Below are 17,427 nucleotides of genomic sequence, written 5' to 3' on the forward strand. Positions count from 1 at the left end.
TTCCATGACAGATGTCTGAATGCTAAAGTGAATAAAATCCACGAAAGAGCATTCAGAATTGTTTATAAAGACACTCATGCTGACTACGAAGCTTTGCTGACATTAGATAATGCAGTATCGATTCACCAAGGCAAATTACAGTACTTGATGGTAGAAATATACAAAACCCAATATAACCTGAACCCTAGTTTCATGAGTGAGATTTTTGAAACAAGAAATGTACATTATGATTTGCGAGCTAAAAATAATCCTTGCACTCCAAAAGCCAGGACAACTTTTTATGGTATTGAAACTGTGAAACTGTGGTATTGAAACTGAGGTCAAAAACTGTGGCAAACACTACCTCACAGTATAAGAGAGTCCCAATCATTGGCATCATTTAAACAAGAATTAAGAGCACACCCTGTTGTATGCGACTGTAGATTTTGTAAATTATTTATTATGGCTTTGAAAAAAGCAAACATTTTACAACATACTTAAAGCTTTTTCGTCTGACACTCCTCAGAGCATAAAACGTCAGAATAGGTTCCGAAAAAAACAGGTTTGAAAAATCCCAAAGGGCGCACAACCCAAAGATTGGGGGATAGGATAAAACAGCATGTTCCTTCCAACATACGAAACAAAACTGCCCCTCAAAGAGAACAGCCTCCTCGATCTTGTAGGTCTAGAAACACTGTTAAAACAAGTGATTCTGCCATTGGTCAACATCTTTTAGACAACCCAGATTGTGCAAAACTCTATAATGACGACATGTTTCGGATAATTGGCAGAGCCCGGTCGTCCTTCCATCTAGCAGTTTTGGAGTCAATCTACATAAAAACGAAAAAGCCGCCATTGTGTAGACAAAAGGAGTTCGTTTTCTCTCTTGGACTCCATTGGTAATTTTTCTTTAGGCTCGCGGCACTGATTGGTCAACTATACCGGTCTTGTGCTTGCGTTTTTCTGATTGGCCTATTTCGATCCACAACTGGGTATATATTTTTCAAACGTGTTTTTTTTCGGAACCTATTCTGACGTTTTATGCTCCGAGGAGTGTCAGACGAAAAATCTTTAAGTATGTTGTAAAATGTTTGCTTTTTTCAAAGCCATTTTCAAATTCTGTACCGCAAAAAAATTGTTCAAATTATTTATTGCTGGATTAGGTTTTATTCAGAATAATTATTATAATTATTATTATTATTATTATTCTTTGTTGATCTTTCTATGAGCTCTCTTGGCATCTTCAGCATTTCCTGCAATTCATTCTTCAAAATGTTTGACTCTATCTCCATCGATCAGCAACAAAAACGGTATCTCATTTCTAAACTTTCCAACATTGCCATCCGTACTACGTACTACATATTTTGTTGCAAAAATAAGCCATGGACAAATCCGGAATTACATATTTTTTAACTTTGGTTGTTTCATTTTTTTCCTTAGTTTTTCCTTTTACCTTACGATTGTTATAGTTTTTTTCTTGTAAAACCAGGGTAGCCAATTGCAAATTACCTTGTAATAGTGAGATTTGTAATTGTAGTTTAAGTTTGTACACGGCTCCGGTTTAACTTCGTTTATCAAGCCTGGATTTATTCCTTTCTATAAATTGTTTCAGTCAATCGATCAATAACGGTTAAAGGACTTTGGAAAGACATGGTTCGATCTTATATTATCTCAATTCTCATTCTATTTACCATTTGTTCGTTTTGTGGAAGGGACTTTGTTACGTTAGGCCGACATCAATGGCGCTGTAAACGACAGATTCACAGCAAAGATACTGGACCCGATGGAGCAATTAACATTCCATTGATTAACACCAGATCAAATTCTGTTGTTTTGAACAGTCAACAATGTGTTAAGTGCTGCTGTGGCAAGTCCTGCAAAGGGATCAAAGGCCTCCGCATTCATCAGAGAAATTGTAAGGTTTTGAAAGGGCTTGGCGAAGAGCAACTGCATGAAATTGTGACTGATGATGATCTGGATACCAATGACAACCCTGATGTGCCTCTTGAGGAATATTTTGAAATAAAGCAAGGAATTCGCCTACCTAGTTCTGACAATGAATGGTTACTCGCCAACTCGTATTTTCAATCTGCACTTGTAGATGTGTCCATAAATGAGTCATCAGTCGATAACGTTACCAGGTTGATGATGGATTCGATTTATGATTATTTTAGGGACACATGTGGTGTGATTGAAAACTGCAACAAAGACCTGTCTACAAAATACAAGGACCACTCAATTAAAAGCTTGAAAAAACAATTAAAGGCTCTTAAATATTCTAAAGCCCCCATTCTTGAAATTAAATACGTATCTGGACTTATTCGAAAGAAGCTCAAGACAAACATTCTACAAACAAATACTTCTGACACAATTGATCATGATAAATACATCGCTAAAAATTTTTGATTTACGTCAAACGCTTTTTTCAAAGTAAGTCATCACTTCTGCCATCATTTTCTGCTACACGGTGCACCGAGTACTTTAGTAATGCTTTTTCTGCCCTTTATCCAAATAAACGATTCACTATTCCTTCTTGGATACCTTCTTTCGATGAACCATCCTATCCATTTGACACACAACCTCCATCATATCAAGTGATAACTTCTATTATACGTCGCATGAAATCCTCCACTTCTCCCTGTCCCCTTGATAAGATATCCATCATTTGTTTCAAACGTTGCCCTTACCTACGATCTTTCCTCACCAAAATTATTCATAGCATTTGGGTATCTGGCAGTGTTCCATCCGAATGGAAAAAAGCATCAACGATATTGATCCACAAAAAAGACAATACAGATGATCCTTCTAACTTCAGACCAATAACCTTAGAATCTGTTCCCTTGAAAATCTTCACCTCCTGCCTACGTAACTCTGTTTTCAACTTTCTGAAACAAAATGGTTTCATTAAAAGCCAAATTCAAAAAGGCTTCACTCCCAAGATATCAGGTACTTTAGAACACACGGCACTTATGGGTCATATGATAAATAAAGCTCGCACAAAACAGCGCTCTTTGGTTGTTACCCTGCTTGATCTCAAAAATGCTTTCGGCGAGGTCCACCATAATTTGATTCCCACTATTCTTTCGTACCATCATATACCATCTCATATTCAGGCTCTGGTCTCCAGCTTATATTCGGGCTTCAAGACCTCTATCCTCACAGATACATTCCAAACCCCTGCCATTCCCGTTTGTCGTGGTGTTCTTCAAGGTGACTGCCTCAGCCCTCTTATCTTTAATCTATGCTTCAATACGTATATTCAATACATAAAAGCAGAAAAATATAAACAGCTTGGCTTCTCTCCCCACGACGAAAACGATCGCATGTTCCAGCCAGTGCATTGGTTCCAATTTGCTGATGATGCTGCGGTTGTTACTAGTGGTGAAAAGGAGAACCAACTCCTGTTAAACTGCTTACAAGATGGTGTCAGTGGGCAAACTTTGTAATAAGGGTTGATAAATGTGTCACCTTTGGCATTAAGAAATGCTCAACAAGATCTCTTCAGTTCCAGCCAAAGCTTTTCGTGAACAACCAAAGCGTGCCTGTTGTTAAAAATGGAGAATCTTTCAAATACCTTTGCCGCTTCTTTGACTTCGAAATGACCAATGGCAGTCATAAAGAAAAACTGCTATCAATGTTTCCCAGCCTTCTGAAAGAAATTGATGACTTGCCTCTGCATCCCAAAAATAAACTTCTATTGTACCACAGATATGTATTGTCCAAAGTTTCTTGGCACTTCACTGTTGCAGACCTATCGAAGACCTGGGTCATTGAGAACCTCGATAATCTTGTCTCTAAATACATTCGCCAGTGGCTTGATCTTCCCATAAGTGCTACTTTAACTAGTATAGTTCTTTCTAAAAATCAATTTGGTCTCGATCTTCAGCTACCTTCTGTCAAATTCACTCAATGCCAAACTGTTTCACGCAATGCCCTCCGAACTTCTCCTAACACAAACATTCAAGCTTTATGGAAAAACACCAGTAGTGGGATGAATCTGCAATACGACATTTACCGTAACACCAAAGATGTACTGAAAGCAGTAAAATCAGACAGTAGAGAGCGCTTGGCATACCAATTACTATCCCAGGGTGCTATTATTTCATTTCTGTTGGACCACTCTCTTAAAAAGCTCAATGGTCTTTGGTCTGTTGTGCAGAGCAACCTACCCACGAACATCTTCAACTTCACCATCAAGTACCTGAACAATACTCTCCCTACGCGCAAAAATCTAAGCCTTTGGAACCTAAGCCAATCATCTGATTGCGAATTCTGCCTTCTTCCCGAAACTTTACTCCATGTCGTTGCAGGCTGCAAAGTTTATCTCGAACAAGGTCGTTATACCTGGCGTCATAATTCTGCTCTAAATTTTCTTGCAACCTCCTTGAAAGCAATAGAGGGATCCTCTCTTTTTGCCGATATACCTGGCTTCTTCTCACCATCCATCATAACTGGAGACAATCTGCGCCCAGATCTACTTCTGCGTACAAAGGAAAACATTCTTTATGTTTTGGAACTAACGATAGGTTTTGAAATTAACCTTAACTGCAATGCAGAAAGGAAACGTTCAAAAAATGCTCGCCTTGTCTCAGATCTAAGACCAAGGTTCAAATCTGTGATATTTGTAAATCTCTCCATCAGCTCTCTTGGCATCTTCGGCGACTCATGCAGCTCATTCCTTGAAATGTGTGACTCTCTTTCCATCGATGATCAACACAAACGATATCTCATTTCTAAGCTTTCTACGATATCCATTCGTACCACCTATTACATTTTTTGCTGTAGGAACAAAACATGGACTAACCCAGAGCTACTCCCCTTTTAACGTTTTTTTTTCTTTTCTCTTTACTATGATTGTAATAGTCTTATTTTGTAAAAACAGGCTAGCCAGTTACAAATTACCTTGTAATAGTGAGATTTGTAATTGTAGTTTTAACTAGAATTGAAAATGAAAAGTTTCCATTATTATTATTATTATTATTATTATTATTATTATTATTATTATTATTATTATTATTATTATTATTATTATTATTATTATTATTATTATTATTATCTACTTTATCAAATCTCCCTTTGGAACCGTGCACCATCAACGAAGCAATAACCTCAATGAATAACTCAATTTATAACTATTTTAAAGAAACTTGTGGTACCATCGACATTATTTCCAACGATCTGGTCGTGAAATATCAAGATCGAAAAGCCAAGGAACTTAAAAAGGACTTAAAATTGCTGAAGATGAACAATGCTACTCTTTTAGAAATTAAATACGTCTCTCATCTATTGCGTCACAAGATCAACGGCCGTTCTATGATTTCTAACACTACTCATATTGCTGATCATGATAAGTTCATCTCAAAAAATTTCTGGGGTTACGTTAAACGCATCCTCAAGACCAGTTCATCCATTCTCCCAACATTTCCTAATGATATATGCACTCAGTACTTTCTAAAAGCTCTTTCCTCTCTTTCACCTACGCAATGTTTTTCAATACCATCTTGGATACCCACTTTTCAAGAGCCTGATCACCCTTTTCCGTCGGAACCTCCTTCATATCAGAAAATTACAACAATAATTCGCCGAATGAAGTCTTCTGCTTCTCCTTGCCCCTTGGATAAGATCTCTATCATTGTCTTCAAACATTGTCCTTATCTACGTAGTAAACTTACTGAAATTTTCCGTGTTATATGGCTTTCCGGAGATATTCCAAATGAATGGAAAAAGGCATGCACTATCTTAATCCACAAAAAGGATAGCGTGGAAGATCCATCTAATTTCAGGCCCATAACACTTGAGTCAGTACCACTAAAAATATTTACTTCTTGCTTGCGTGACTTCATGTTTGATTTTCTTAAAATAAATGGCTATATTGAACATCAAATTCAAAAAGGCTTCACGTCTAACATCTCTGGCACTCTTGAACATACTTCAATGATGGCTCACATTATCGACAAAGCACGTACAAAACAGCGCTCGCTGGTTGTCACTCTTCTTGATCTCAAAAATGCCTTTGGCGAAGTACATCATAATTTGATACCCACTATACTGTCTTATCATCATATCCCTGACAACATACAGCTTCTTATCTCTAGCCTTTATACCGATTTTAAAACCTCTATCATCACAAGCCACTATAATACTCCTGCTATTCCAGTCCGTCGTCGTGTGCTTCAAGGCGACTGCCTCAGCCCCCTACTATTTAATCTATGCTTCAACACATTCATACAGTACATAAAAGCTGAAAAATACAAACAGTTAGGGTTTTCCCTACCTGATCAGAACGACCGTATGTTTCAACCAGTCCATTGGTTTCAATTCGCTGACGACGCTGCCGTTATCACCAGCAATGAGAAAGAAAACCAACTTCTACTGAATTATTTCACTCGCTGGTGCCAATGGGCTAACATGATCATACGTGTCGATAAATGCATCACTTTTGGAATAAAGAAATTTTCCACACGTTCTCTTCAGTATCAACCCAAGCTTTTCATAAACAACAAACCTATCCCATCCGTCTCGAATGAAAACTCTTTCAAGTACCTCGGTCGTCATTTTGACTTTGAAATGACAAACCAAGAACATAAATCTGACCTTTTATCATCACTGTCAAACATGCTTAAACAAATCGATTCCCAGCCTCTTCATGCAAAAAATAAGCTACGTCTTTATCACAACTTCGTTCTTTCTAAAATTTCCTGGAACCTTACTGTAGCAGATCTTTCAAAGACGTGGGTTGTCGAGAATCTTGACAACCTTGTATCCAAATACATCCGCCAGTGGCTCGACCTCCCAATAAGTGCTACCTTGAGTAGCATTATTCTTTCTAAAAACCAGTTTGGACTCAGCCTAACTTTACCATCCACCAAATTCCTACAGTGTCAAACAGTTTTACGAAACGCATTGAAATCTTCACCAAACGATAACATTCGCTCTTTTTGGAAAAATACCAGCAGTGGCACAAATATACAATATGATATTTATAGGAACACCAAAGAAGCATTAAAGGCTGTCCAGCATGAGCATAAAGATCGTCTGCAAAACATCCTAACCTCCCAAGGATCTTTATTATCACATCTCTTTAACCAGAATCTTCCACAAATTAACAAACTTTGGTCCAAGGTGCAAAGTAGCATGCCTCAGAATATTTTCAATTTTACGATAAGGTATCTGAACAATACCCTTGCCACACAGAAAAACCTGAAAAAATGGAACTTGAGCCAGACCTCTGACTGTTCTTTCTGTTTTCTGCCAGAAACCCTCCTTCATGTTGTTGCTGGCTGCAAACATATCTGGAACAAGGCCGATACACCTGGCGACATAACTCTATCCTAAACTTTCTAGCTACGTCACTAAAAGCTGTCAATGAATCTACCATCTACGCTGATATACCTGGCTTTCTTTCACCATCAATCATAACTGGAGAAAACCTTCGCCCTGATCTTCTCTTGAGGACTAACAACAATTACCTCGACATTTTAGAGCTAACTGTTGGCTTCGAATCCAATCTTGAGACAAATGCTACAAGAAAACAAAGCAAGTATGCTCCTCTCTTATCTGGTTTACAGCGGCAGTTCAAATGTGTCTCCTTTGTTAATCTTTCTATGAGCTCTCTTGGCATCTTCGGCAATTTCTGCAATTCATTCTTCAAAATGTGTGACTCTCTCTCCATCGATCAGCAACAAAAACAGTATCTCATTCCTAAACTTTCCAACATTGCCATCCGTACTACGTACTACATATTTTGTTGCAAAAATAAGCTATGGACAAATCCGGAATTACATCCTTTTTAACTTTAGTTGTTTTATTTTATTTTTCTCAGTTTTTCCTTTTACCTTACGATTGTTATAGTTTTTTCTTGTAAAACCAGGCTAGCCAATTGCAAATTACCTTGTAATAGTGAGATTTGTAATTGTAGTTTTAATTGAATTGAAAATGAAAAGTTTCCATTATTATTATTATTATTATTATTATTATTATTATTATTATTATTATTATTATTATTATTATTATTATTATTATTATTATTATTTGGTCGTTGAGCATCGCAACGTCAAGACGCGTTTGTGCATGACCATATAGTTTAACTTTCAACTTCATTTTATCTCGCATTACGAAAGTAAAATACTACAAAATCTTTTTTTGCTAGTAGTGGAATATCTACTGAAATGCTACGTTGTGCTTTTGTCGCGTTTTTGGCGGTTCTGGTTGTATGTTCATTTTGCAACAAGGACTTCAAGTCGTTAGGCCGCCATAGCTGGCGTTGCAAGGAAAAAGTTGGATCAACAGCTAGTGGAAGAGATTCAAACAGGAAAAGCATAAATTCAACACGCGAAGTGTTTCTACCCGTTTCTGAGACCCATTCGACAACAAGTAACTGCTCACATGTTCAATGTTGTTGTGGAAAAGTTTGTAACGGTCTTCGAGGTTTGAAAATGCACCAGCGCAGCTGCAGAGCGATCAAAGGCCTTGAGGGTGAAACGTTTGAAACCGTTCAAAGCGAAATTGATAATAGCTATGATGGTGGATCGAACGCAGCTGAACAGTTGGATCGCTTTGATTATTCTAATGTGCCTGAAATTAAACCCGGAATTAAGCTACCAAAAAATGATGAACAATGGAAAACTGCCAACACCTACTTCGCTGCAACATTGCCTTTAACAGAAATCAACCCATCTAACGTCAACGTTTCCATAAAAACAATGAACTCAGTCATCTATGATTATTTTCAGATCAATTATGGAGTATCAGACGACGTGATTAATACAAATTTAATTGAAAAATACAAACACAAGACAAAAAGCTCACTCAAGTCTTGCCTGAAATGTCTCAAAGAATCACAAGCTCCCCTCTGTGAAATTCGCTATGTATCTCGGCTTTTGCGTTCCAAGGTGGTACCAAACAGCGATACAAACAACTGCAATCATGATGCTGAAATCCAGAAGAACTTTTGGGGATATGTTAAGAAAACTCTTAAAAAGGACAAATCGATTTTACCTTCCTTTAACGTATCTGTGTGTACCGACTTCTTCCGCACTTTTTTTTGTAAACTCAATCCCACAAAATCTTTCAAAGTTCCAGACTGGATCCCATCTCTATCTCTTCCTTCAGTTCCATACAATCTAGATCCTCCTTCTTACCATCAAATCACGAAAGTTGTTCGTCGAATGAAGTCGTCTGGTTCGCCTTGTCCGCTTGACAAGCTATCAATAATACCTTTTAAAAGATGTCCATATCTCCGTACATACATGACTGAGCTAATTCGAATAATTTGGAGTTCGGGTGATATACCTGAGGAGTGGAAACTGGCCTGCACAGTGCTAATCCATAAACGGGGCGATGCATCTAATCCTGAAAACTTCCGCCCTATCACCCTTGAAACCATTCCACTGAAAATATTCACATCTTGCCTACGCGATTCGATGTTTGCATTTCTCTCCACAAACATGTACATTGAACACAGAATTCAAAAAGGGTTTCTTCCAAGACTGTCTGGAACATTCGAACATACTGCACACATGGCTTCTATCATTAACAAAGCTCGAATCAAACAGCGAGCTGTCGTCATCACATTACTAGACCTAAAGAATGCTTTCGGTGAAGTCCATCACAATCTGATCCCAGCAGTTCTTCGCTATCACCACATCCCTGAGCACATTCAAAATATTATCTGCAGCCTTTATACTGATTTTAAAACATCTATCATAACCGATACATTTCGTACCCCTTTTATACCGGTAGGCCGCGGTGTCCTCCAGGGTGATTGCCTTAGCCCATTAACCTTCAACCTTTGCTTTAATACTTTCATTCATTACATCTCAGATAATAAATTCAGCCAGTTCGGCTTCTATACAAACTCCTTAAACCCTGTCCATTGGTTTCAGTTCGCTGACGATGCGGCAGTGGTTACTGGTCAAGAAAACGAAAATCAAATTCTCTTAAACCACTTCTCTAGATGGTGCTCTTGGGCAAACATGCATATTCGGGTTGACAAGTGCTCAACATTTGGAATTAAAAAATCATCTACTTCATCTGTTCAGTTTCTACCCAAACTTATTGTCAATAAAAACATAGTTCCCACTGTTGAAAAAGACAAATCTTTTAAATATCTTGGTAGATACTTCAACTTTCCTATGGATAATAGTGATCATATGTCAGAACTATTGGAAACTGTCAACTCGTTAATGTCCAGTATCGACAAATTGTCGTGTCATCCAAAGAACAAAATTCTGTTATACCACCGATATGTGCTATCCAAAATTTCCTGGAACCTGACCATCGCTGATTTAAGCAAGACATGGGTGACAGAGAATCTAGACAATGTTGTTTCAAGCTTTGTTAGACAATGGCTCGAGCTGCCAATAAGTGCTTCACTAAGTAGCCTCGTCATTCCAAAATCGAAGTTCGGCATCAATCTCATTCTTCCATCTACCAAGTTCTTACAATGCCAAACAGTTATCCGCAACTCTTTAAGACTGTCCCCAAACCAAGAGATTCGCTCTTTATGGAAAGACTCTAGCACTGGTACAAACATACAATATGACGTTTATCGCAACACAAAACAAGTTCTCAAATCCATCCAAAGTGAACACGAAAACCGCATTGAAAACGTTCTTACATCTCAAGGATTTATTATCTCGTGCATCTTAAAATTTGCTTCTAAGGGAACTAATCAACTTTGGTCTAGTGTCCAGCAAAAGTTACCAAAAAACATTTACAACTTTACCATCAAATACCTAAACAACACTCTTGCCACTAGAAAAAACCTCTGCAAATGGTCAATTACTCAGTCATCTGCCTGCTCTTTCTGTCTCCAATCAGAATCATTACAGCACATAGTCTCTAGCTGCAAGAATTATCTTGAACATGGTAGGTATACCTGGAGACATGACTCTGTACTTCTATATTTGGCTAAAATCCTTTCAACACCTAGAAACAGCTCACTTTACGCCGACCTGCCTTCATTTCTATCACCTTCTTTAATCACAGGCGACTCCTATCGACCAGATCTTGTCTTCGTAACTGAAGATCGAATCCTCTACATGCTAGAGCTTACTGTTGGGTTCGAAAGCAACATCGACGAAAACAGTACTCGAAAAGCTAGGAAATATAGCGACCTTATCAAGGAACTGAGCCCTGCCTATAAACGTGTTACCTTTGTTAACCTTTCTATGAGTGCCCTTGGCATTCTGGGAACCTCATCTACCTCTCTCTCTGACATGCTACACCAACTTAATTTTGACTCAAATCAAACTAAATCCATCTTGATGAAACTCATGAACATTTCTATCCGCTGCACCTACTATATCTTCTGTCGTCGAAACAAACCATGGCTAAGCCCCGAACTAATTGACTTTTAAATGTTGTAATGCAGATAAGCCAATTATATGATGCCTGTAAAAGCGAGTCGTATAATTGTAAATTTAAAATGTATTCAATGAAAATGAGATGTTTAAAAAAATTATTATTATTATTATTATTATTATTATTATTATTATTATTATTATTATTATTATTATTATTATTATTATTATTATTATTATTATTATTATTATTATTATTATTATTATTATTATTATTATTATTATTATTATTATTATTATTATTATTGTCAAAATTGTTTCTGTTGCTTTTTCTTGTGTCCACTATACTGCTGGCTAATGCCTAGGCAGACTATTTTTGTTGTTCTATTTTCTTTCATAAAAAGTTTTAACAATCTCGCAGTTTTGGCTGAGTACCCATTTTTGACATTGTTCGATTACTAATTTTGACTCCTTCTCTCCTTCACATAGTCTCTTGATATGACACTCCAATTGCTTCCTGTAACAGCCTAGAAAGTCAAATACAACATTGATTTGATCTATTTCGTATCCACGATTTAACAGTTCCAGTGACTTTCTCATTTCAGAATACTTGTCTTGTTTTTCTTTCTCTCTCTTGGCAATACATCCAGGTGCACATATAGTCCCCTCTATCAAACTGACCTTTTTTCCTACTTTGTCAATTATCAGCATATCAGGCTTAATGGCATTGTTGCTTGGTCTTTTGTCTAAGTGCATCGGTATGTCCCACATAATCTTAGCACGATCATTTTCGATGCTTGCAAGAGGTAATGCTTGCTTGTACCATGGAACTCCACGATTATTTCCATCAAATTCAAACTTTGCTCGTATTAGATGATAAATAGGTCTTAACATTCTATCGTGTCGTGCCTTGTAGAGTGTTTGTGCTAATGCTGCACAGGAGCACAGCAAATGAACGACTGTTTCTTCTGCTTGCTTACATAGACTACATGTTGTATTTGCAGTTTCTATCTTTAACTTGTACTTTGAATACGCTTTGGTAGGTAGTAACTGTTGCTTTATTGATTCATTTGTCGATAAGACTATATCTGGGATGTTTTTCCAGCTTCGAAAAATGTTTCTACTGTTTTTTGATATTTCATCATTATCTAGTATTGAAACCGTGTAGAATCCTAACCAAGGTTGGTTTCTAACTCTTTCTTCATATAGTCGTTGAAGGATACTTCCTAGTCTGCGTTGGATCTGTATATAGTTGTCATCTTTTAACTCCACTCTTTCCTGTTCATAGCTTAATACAGACTTTTCCTCTAAAAGACTCAAGTCAGCTTTGAAATGTTCCTTTGCGTACCTTGTTGCTTCAACAAAAATTGACTTGAAGTTCTTTTTGCTTTTGTAATGTTGGAACGAGCGTACCAGCTTTATTCTTGGATCTTTGCTTATGTTAATGTGATGTGCCACCTTAATTTTTGAGATCTTATAGGTATCCTCTACAGACTTGAAGCCCCTTCCACCACATTTCTGTGGCAAATAGAGCATTGCTATTGATTCTGAGATGTGTTTTCCTTTATGCATCTCGACTACCTTTCTGCTTTTCCTGTCAAGATTTTGAATATCTGCTATCAACCAATTACTTGTCCCCATGAAGTATTCTAATGTAGGCAAAGCAAAGACGATGCAAGCTGTCTGTTTTCTTGGTACTGACAAGGGTGATGACCATATAACATTCAATCTTCGTAGATACTCTTTTTCTGCTTGTTGGAACGTGAACTTGTCCAGCTGTTCGAAATTTTCATACTTTCCAAGGAATTTGTACTTGTCGCTAGATTCCATAACTGAGATGGAATCCTTTGCTCCTATTGGTAAATCTTCGCTCTTTGATACTTTCCCTCTAACTACATGCAAAGAAGCACACTTTTCCAGGCCCCAGGACATCCCAATATCTTCATACATTTCCTTAACTTTCTTTGTCACGACTGATATTTTGTTCTCTGACTTTGCATAGAGTTTTAAATCGTCAACATATAATAGGTGTGTTATCTTCATTGTCCTGTCGTGCGTCAGTTGGTAACCCTCATATCCTCTAATCGTCCAAGCTATTGGGTCAAGACATAGTACAAAAAGCTTGACAACAAAGCTGTCTCCTTGCAGTATACCTCTCTTGACATTTATTGGCTCCAATTGTTCCTTTCCATTTACTGTATCGACGGTTATTGAGATTTTCCAGCCTTTCATTATGTTTTCTACAAACTTTATGATTCGTTTGTTTGTCTTATTCATTGATAACACCTTAAGAATCCAAGCGTGTGTCACGGAATCAAATGCTTTTCTTACATCAGTCCAAACCATTGATAAATTCTTTTTATTCATTTTTGCATCTTCTAGGATCATTTTGTCAATTAACATGCTGTCAGTGCATCCCATTACTCCAGGTCTACCTCCTCTCTGATCCATCTGTAGCGTCTTTAATGGTAGATATTCGCCTACGAGTGAAGTGATTGACTTGTACATCGTATTTAAGCAGGTGATGGGACGATGGTCAGGTGCTTTTGGTTGGAGCTTTTTTGGGTGTAGCCCACATCTTCCTTCAAGTAACCATGTGGGAATAGGTGTCTGCTTGTTAATCAGTTCAGTGACTGCTACCGATATACCTTCATGTGTAGTTGTAAACGCTTTGAGCCAGTAATTCACTATTTTATCTTTACCGGGTGACGACCAGTTTTTTTTCGTTTTAAGCATATTCGTGAATTTCTCCTTTGTGATATTTACGATTTCATCATCATTGACTGCTGTTGACTGGCTAATGGCTTGCTCAACGTCTTTGATCCATTTTGCTTCCAGGTTTACCTTCGATTCTTCGCTCCAAATTTTTGGCCAGTAGTCTTCAAAATCTTCTTTGGTAAGTGTTGTTTGGCTTCCGGTTTTGTCGCTTCTTGTCTTAAAACTCACATCATCCGAGTTATCGTTTTTCAGGATTTCTCTAAACGTGTTGTATACTTTTCTTTGGTCTGTGTCATATAGCCTGTTAATTTTGTTTCTCACGAGCTGACCTTTTTTCTTTTCCTTATTGTATTTCATTGATTTTACCACACTAATCTTGTGTTCCCTTATTTCCAGTAACCCATTTAGGGTTATTCTACCCTTCAGTTCTCTTTTCATCCACCTCCTGTTTCTTCTCATGTTTTTCGTAAGTTTCTTATTATTCTTTATTCTCTGTATTTCCTCGGCAATTTGTGAGATCTTGCCCCTAATTTTGTTCATTTTCTCATTCATTCGTTTTTCCCAGACTGGAATGCCCTTTTGCTTTCCATGGCTGTTGCTGTTGTTATTCCCATCTTTATGATCGCATGCTAACTTCCATCCACAAATCGTTGCATACATTGCACAGTTCACATCCCACAGGTATTTCGTTGGTTCTTCCTTTGGGCTATGCATTTCCAAACCCATAAGAATTCCTTGCAGGTCTTGCAGTTCTTTACATGTTGGCTTCTTTTTTACATATGTGTTTAAACCACGTCTACTCCAGTCCCCAGGGATTGTTTTTACATCAAGATATTTTTGTTTGACCTTTTCTTGTATACCTTTGAAATGACTGTCTAGCTCCGCATCTGGCGTAAAGGGTGGATTTTCAATGCTCCTTTGTTCGGTTTCTACATTATTCAATGCAGCATTGTCTTTTATTTGGCATTCTGTTTGTTCTACTATCTCATTTTGTATTGTCTGTTGGTCTGTTATTGTCATCTTCTCAAAGCGTGCAGCTTGGTCTCGCAAGTTCTGTGCTGTTTTGCCTAAATCTGCGTAACCAATTTCTTCCCAAAAGATTTTTGTGAGCTCCATCACTCCAGTCTTTCGTCCATTTGTTTTGCGTGGGCAGTCAGCTCTTGTATGGGTACTTTTGGCCTTTTCTCTGCAGTTGAGCAGATCCATATTCATTTTTGCGGTCCAATTTGTTTTTGATTGGCGTCGAGCATGGCTGCTTTGATGTTGTTCCCCATCTTCCATTCTGTATTTCGCTTTTGCGACTCCTGTTTGACTTTGGAAGTGTTGCAGGTCGCTAATTATACATTGATATATAGATATCAATAATATAATTACATGCTCCTTTCCTAAAATACGCACAATGAGAGCATTATTTTAGGTTCTCGTGCGAGATTCCAAACACGTCCTCTCAGCACGGCGCCATTTCTATTATTATTATTATTATTATTATAATTATTATTATTACAGCTTCTTATCTCTAGCCTTTACACCGATTTTAAAACCTCTATTATCACAAGCCACTATAATACTCCTGCTATTCCAGTCCGTCGCGGTGTGCTTCAAGGCGACTGCCTCAGTCGAGAATCTTGACAAACTTGTATCCAAATACATCCGCCAGTGGCTCGACCTCCCAATAAGTGCTACCTTGAGTAGCATTATTCTTTCTAAAAACCAGTTTGGACTCAGCCTAACTTTACCATCCACCAAATTCCTACAGTGTCAAACAGTTTTACGAAACGCATTGAAATCTTCACCAAACGATAACATTCGCTCTTTATGGAAAAATACCAGCATTGGCACAAATATACAATATGATATATATAGGAACACCAAAGAAGCATTAAAGGCTGTCCAGAATGAGCATAAAGATCGTCTGCAAAACATCCTAACCTCCCAAGGATCTTTATTATCACATCTCTTTAACCAGAATCTTCCACAAATAAACAAACTTTGGTCCAAGGTGCAAAGTAGCATGCCTCATAATATTTTCAATTTCACCATAAGGTACCTGAACAATACCCTTGCCACACAGAAAAACCTGAAAAAATGGAACTTGAGCCAGACCTCTGACTGTTCTTTCTGTTTTCTGCCAGAAACCCTCCTTCATGTTGTTGCTGGCTGCAAAACATATCTGGAACAAGGCCGATACACCTGGAGACATAACTCTATCCTAAACTTTCTAGCTACGTCACTAAAAGCTGTCAATGAATCTACCATCTACGCTGATATACCTGGCTATCTTTCACCATCAATCATAACTGGAGAAAACCTTCGCCCTGATCTTCTCTTGAGGACTAACAACAATTACCTCTACATTTTAGAGCTAACTGTTGGCTTCGAATCCAATCTTGAGACAAATGCTACAAGAAAACACAGCGAGTATGCTCCTCTCTTATCTGGTTTACAGCGGCAGTTCAAATGTGTCTCCTTTGTTAATCTTTCTATGAGCTCTCTTGGCATCTTCGGCAATTCCTGCAATTCATTCTTCAAAATGTGTGACTCTCTCTCCATCGATCAGCAACAAAAACAGTATCTCATTTCTAAACTTTCCAACATTGCCATCCGTACTACGTACTACATATTTTGTTGCAAAAATAAGCCATGGACAAATCCGGAATTACATCCTTTTTAACTTTAGTTGTTTTATTTTATTTTTCTCAGTTTTTCCTTTTACCTTACGATTGTTATAGTTTTTTCTTGTAAAACCAGGCTAGCCAATTGCAAATTACCTTGTAATAGTGAGATTTGTAGTTGTAGTTTAAGTTGAATTGAAAATGAAATGTTTCCATTATTATTATTATTACTTCTACATGTTGTTGCTGTACCGTGACCAAGGCCGCTATACTTGGCGTCTTTATTCTGCATTAAACTTTCTAGCCACTTCCTTCCAAGCAATAAATGGGTCTTCTCTCTATGCAGATTTAGCAGGCTTTCTTTCTCCTTTCATTCTCTCCTAACATTCCACGATAAATCCAAGATAAACATGTGTCAAAATAACTCATTCAATAGCAAATAGTTTTTCCGATTCTGTGATGCAAACAGCAATTCATTCTGCAGCGTGTTCTTTTCCGTATAATGATGAATAAGTTTGCCTTTAAGTGGGACAAAAAAATACAAAATATAGGTGTTAACTGATATCTGTGCACCTAGAGACAAAAAAAATTTAAAAATTTGAAATTGTGCGATACAAAAGGCAGTGAGCAAGAGCTGGTTTGTGATGATACGATAAGTTCTCCTACCAATAAACCCGAATTAAATACAAATCTATATGTTTGCATGTAGTTATATAGGTTTTAGAAAACATGTTCCATCGTTCCAGCATTCCAGCATTCCAACGCTCCACATTCTACATTCCATGTTTTCAGGTTAGCCGTCTGAAGATTTTTAA

At 37.5% G+C, this 17,427-nt stretch overlaps 1 protein-coding gene across 1 annotated transcript; it reads right to left on the reverse strand.

Moving 5' to 3' along the window:
• Positions 1–7,475: 7,475 nt before the first annotated feature.
• Positions 7,476–17,418, reverse strand: LOC135692870 (uncharacterized). The gene has a single exon (XM_065211205.2). It carries the CDS (start codon positions 15,279–15,281, stop codon positions 11,667–11,669), a length of 3,615 nt encoding a protein of 1,204 aa, XP_065067277.2. The 5' UTR covers positions 15,282–17,418; the 3' UTR covers positions 7,476–11,666.
• Positions 17,419–17,427: the final 9 nt, after the last annotated feature.

The sequence above is a fragment of the Rhopilema esculentum genome, chromosome 6, assembly GCF_057945365.1.
Source record: "Rhopilema esculentum isolate cy_ngs chromosome 6, ASM5794536v1, whole genome shotgun sequence".
NCBI lineage: Eukaryota > Metazoa > Cnidaria > Scyphozoa > Rhizostomeae > Rhizostomatidae > Rhopilema > Rhopilema esculentum.

What these genes read in the sequence shown, in the direction of transcription:
- LOC135692870 (XM_065211205.2), bottom strand. Translation starts at nt 15,281, where the DNA reads ATGGAAGATGGGGAACAACATCAAAGCAGCCATGCTCGACGCCAATCA.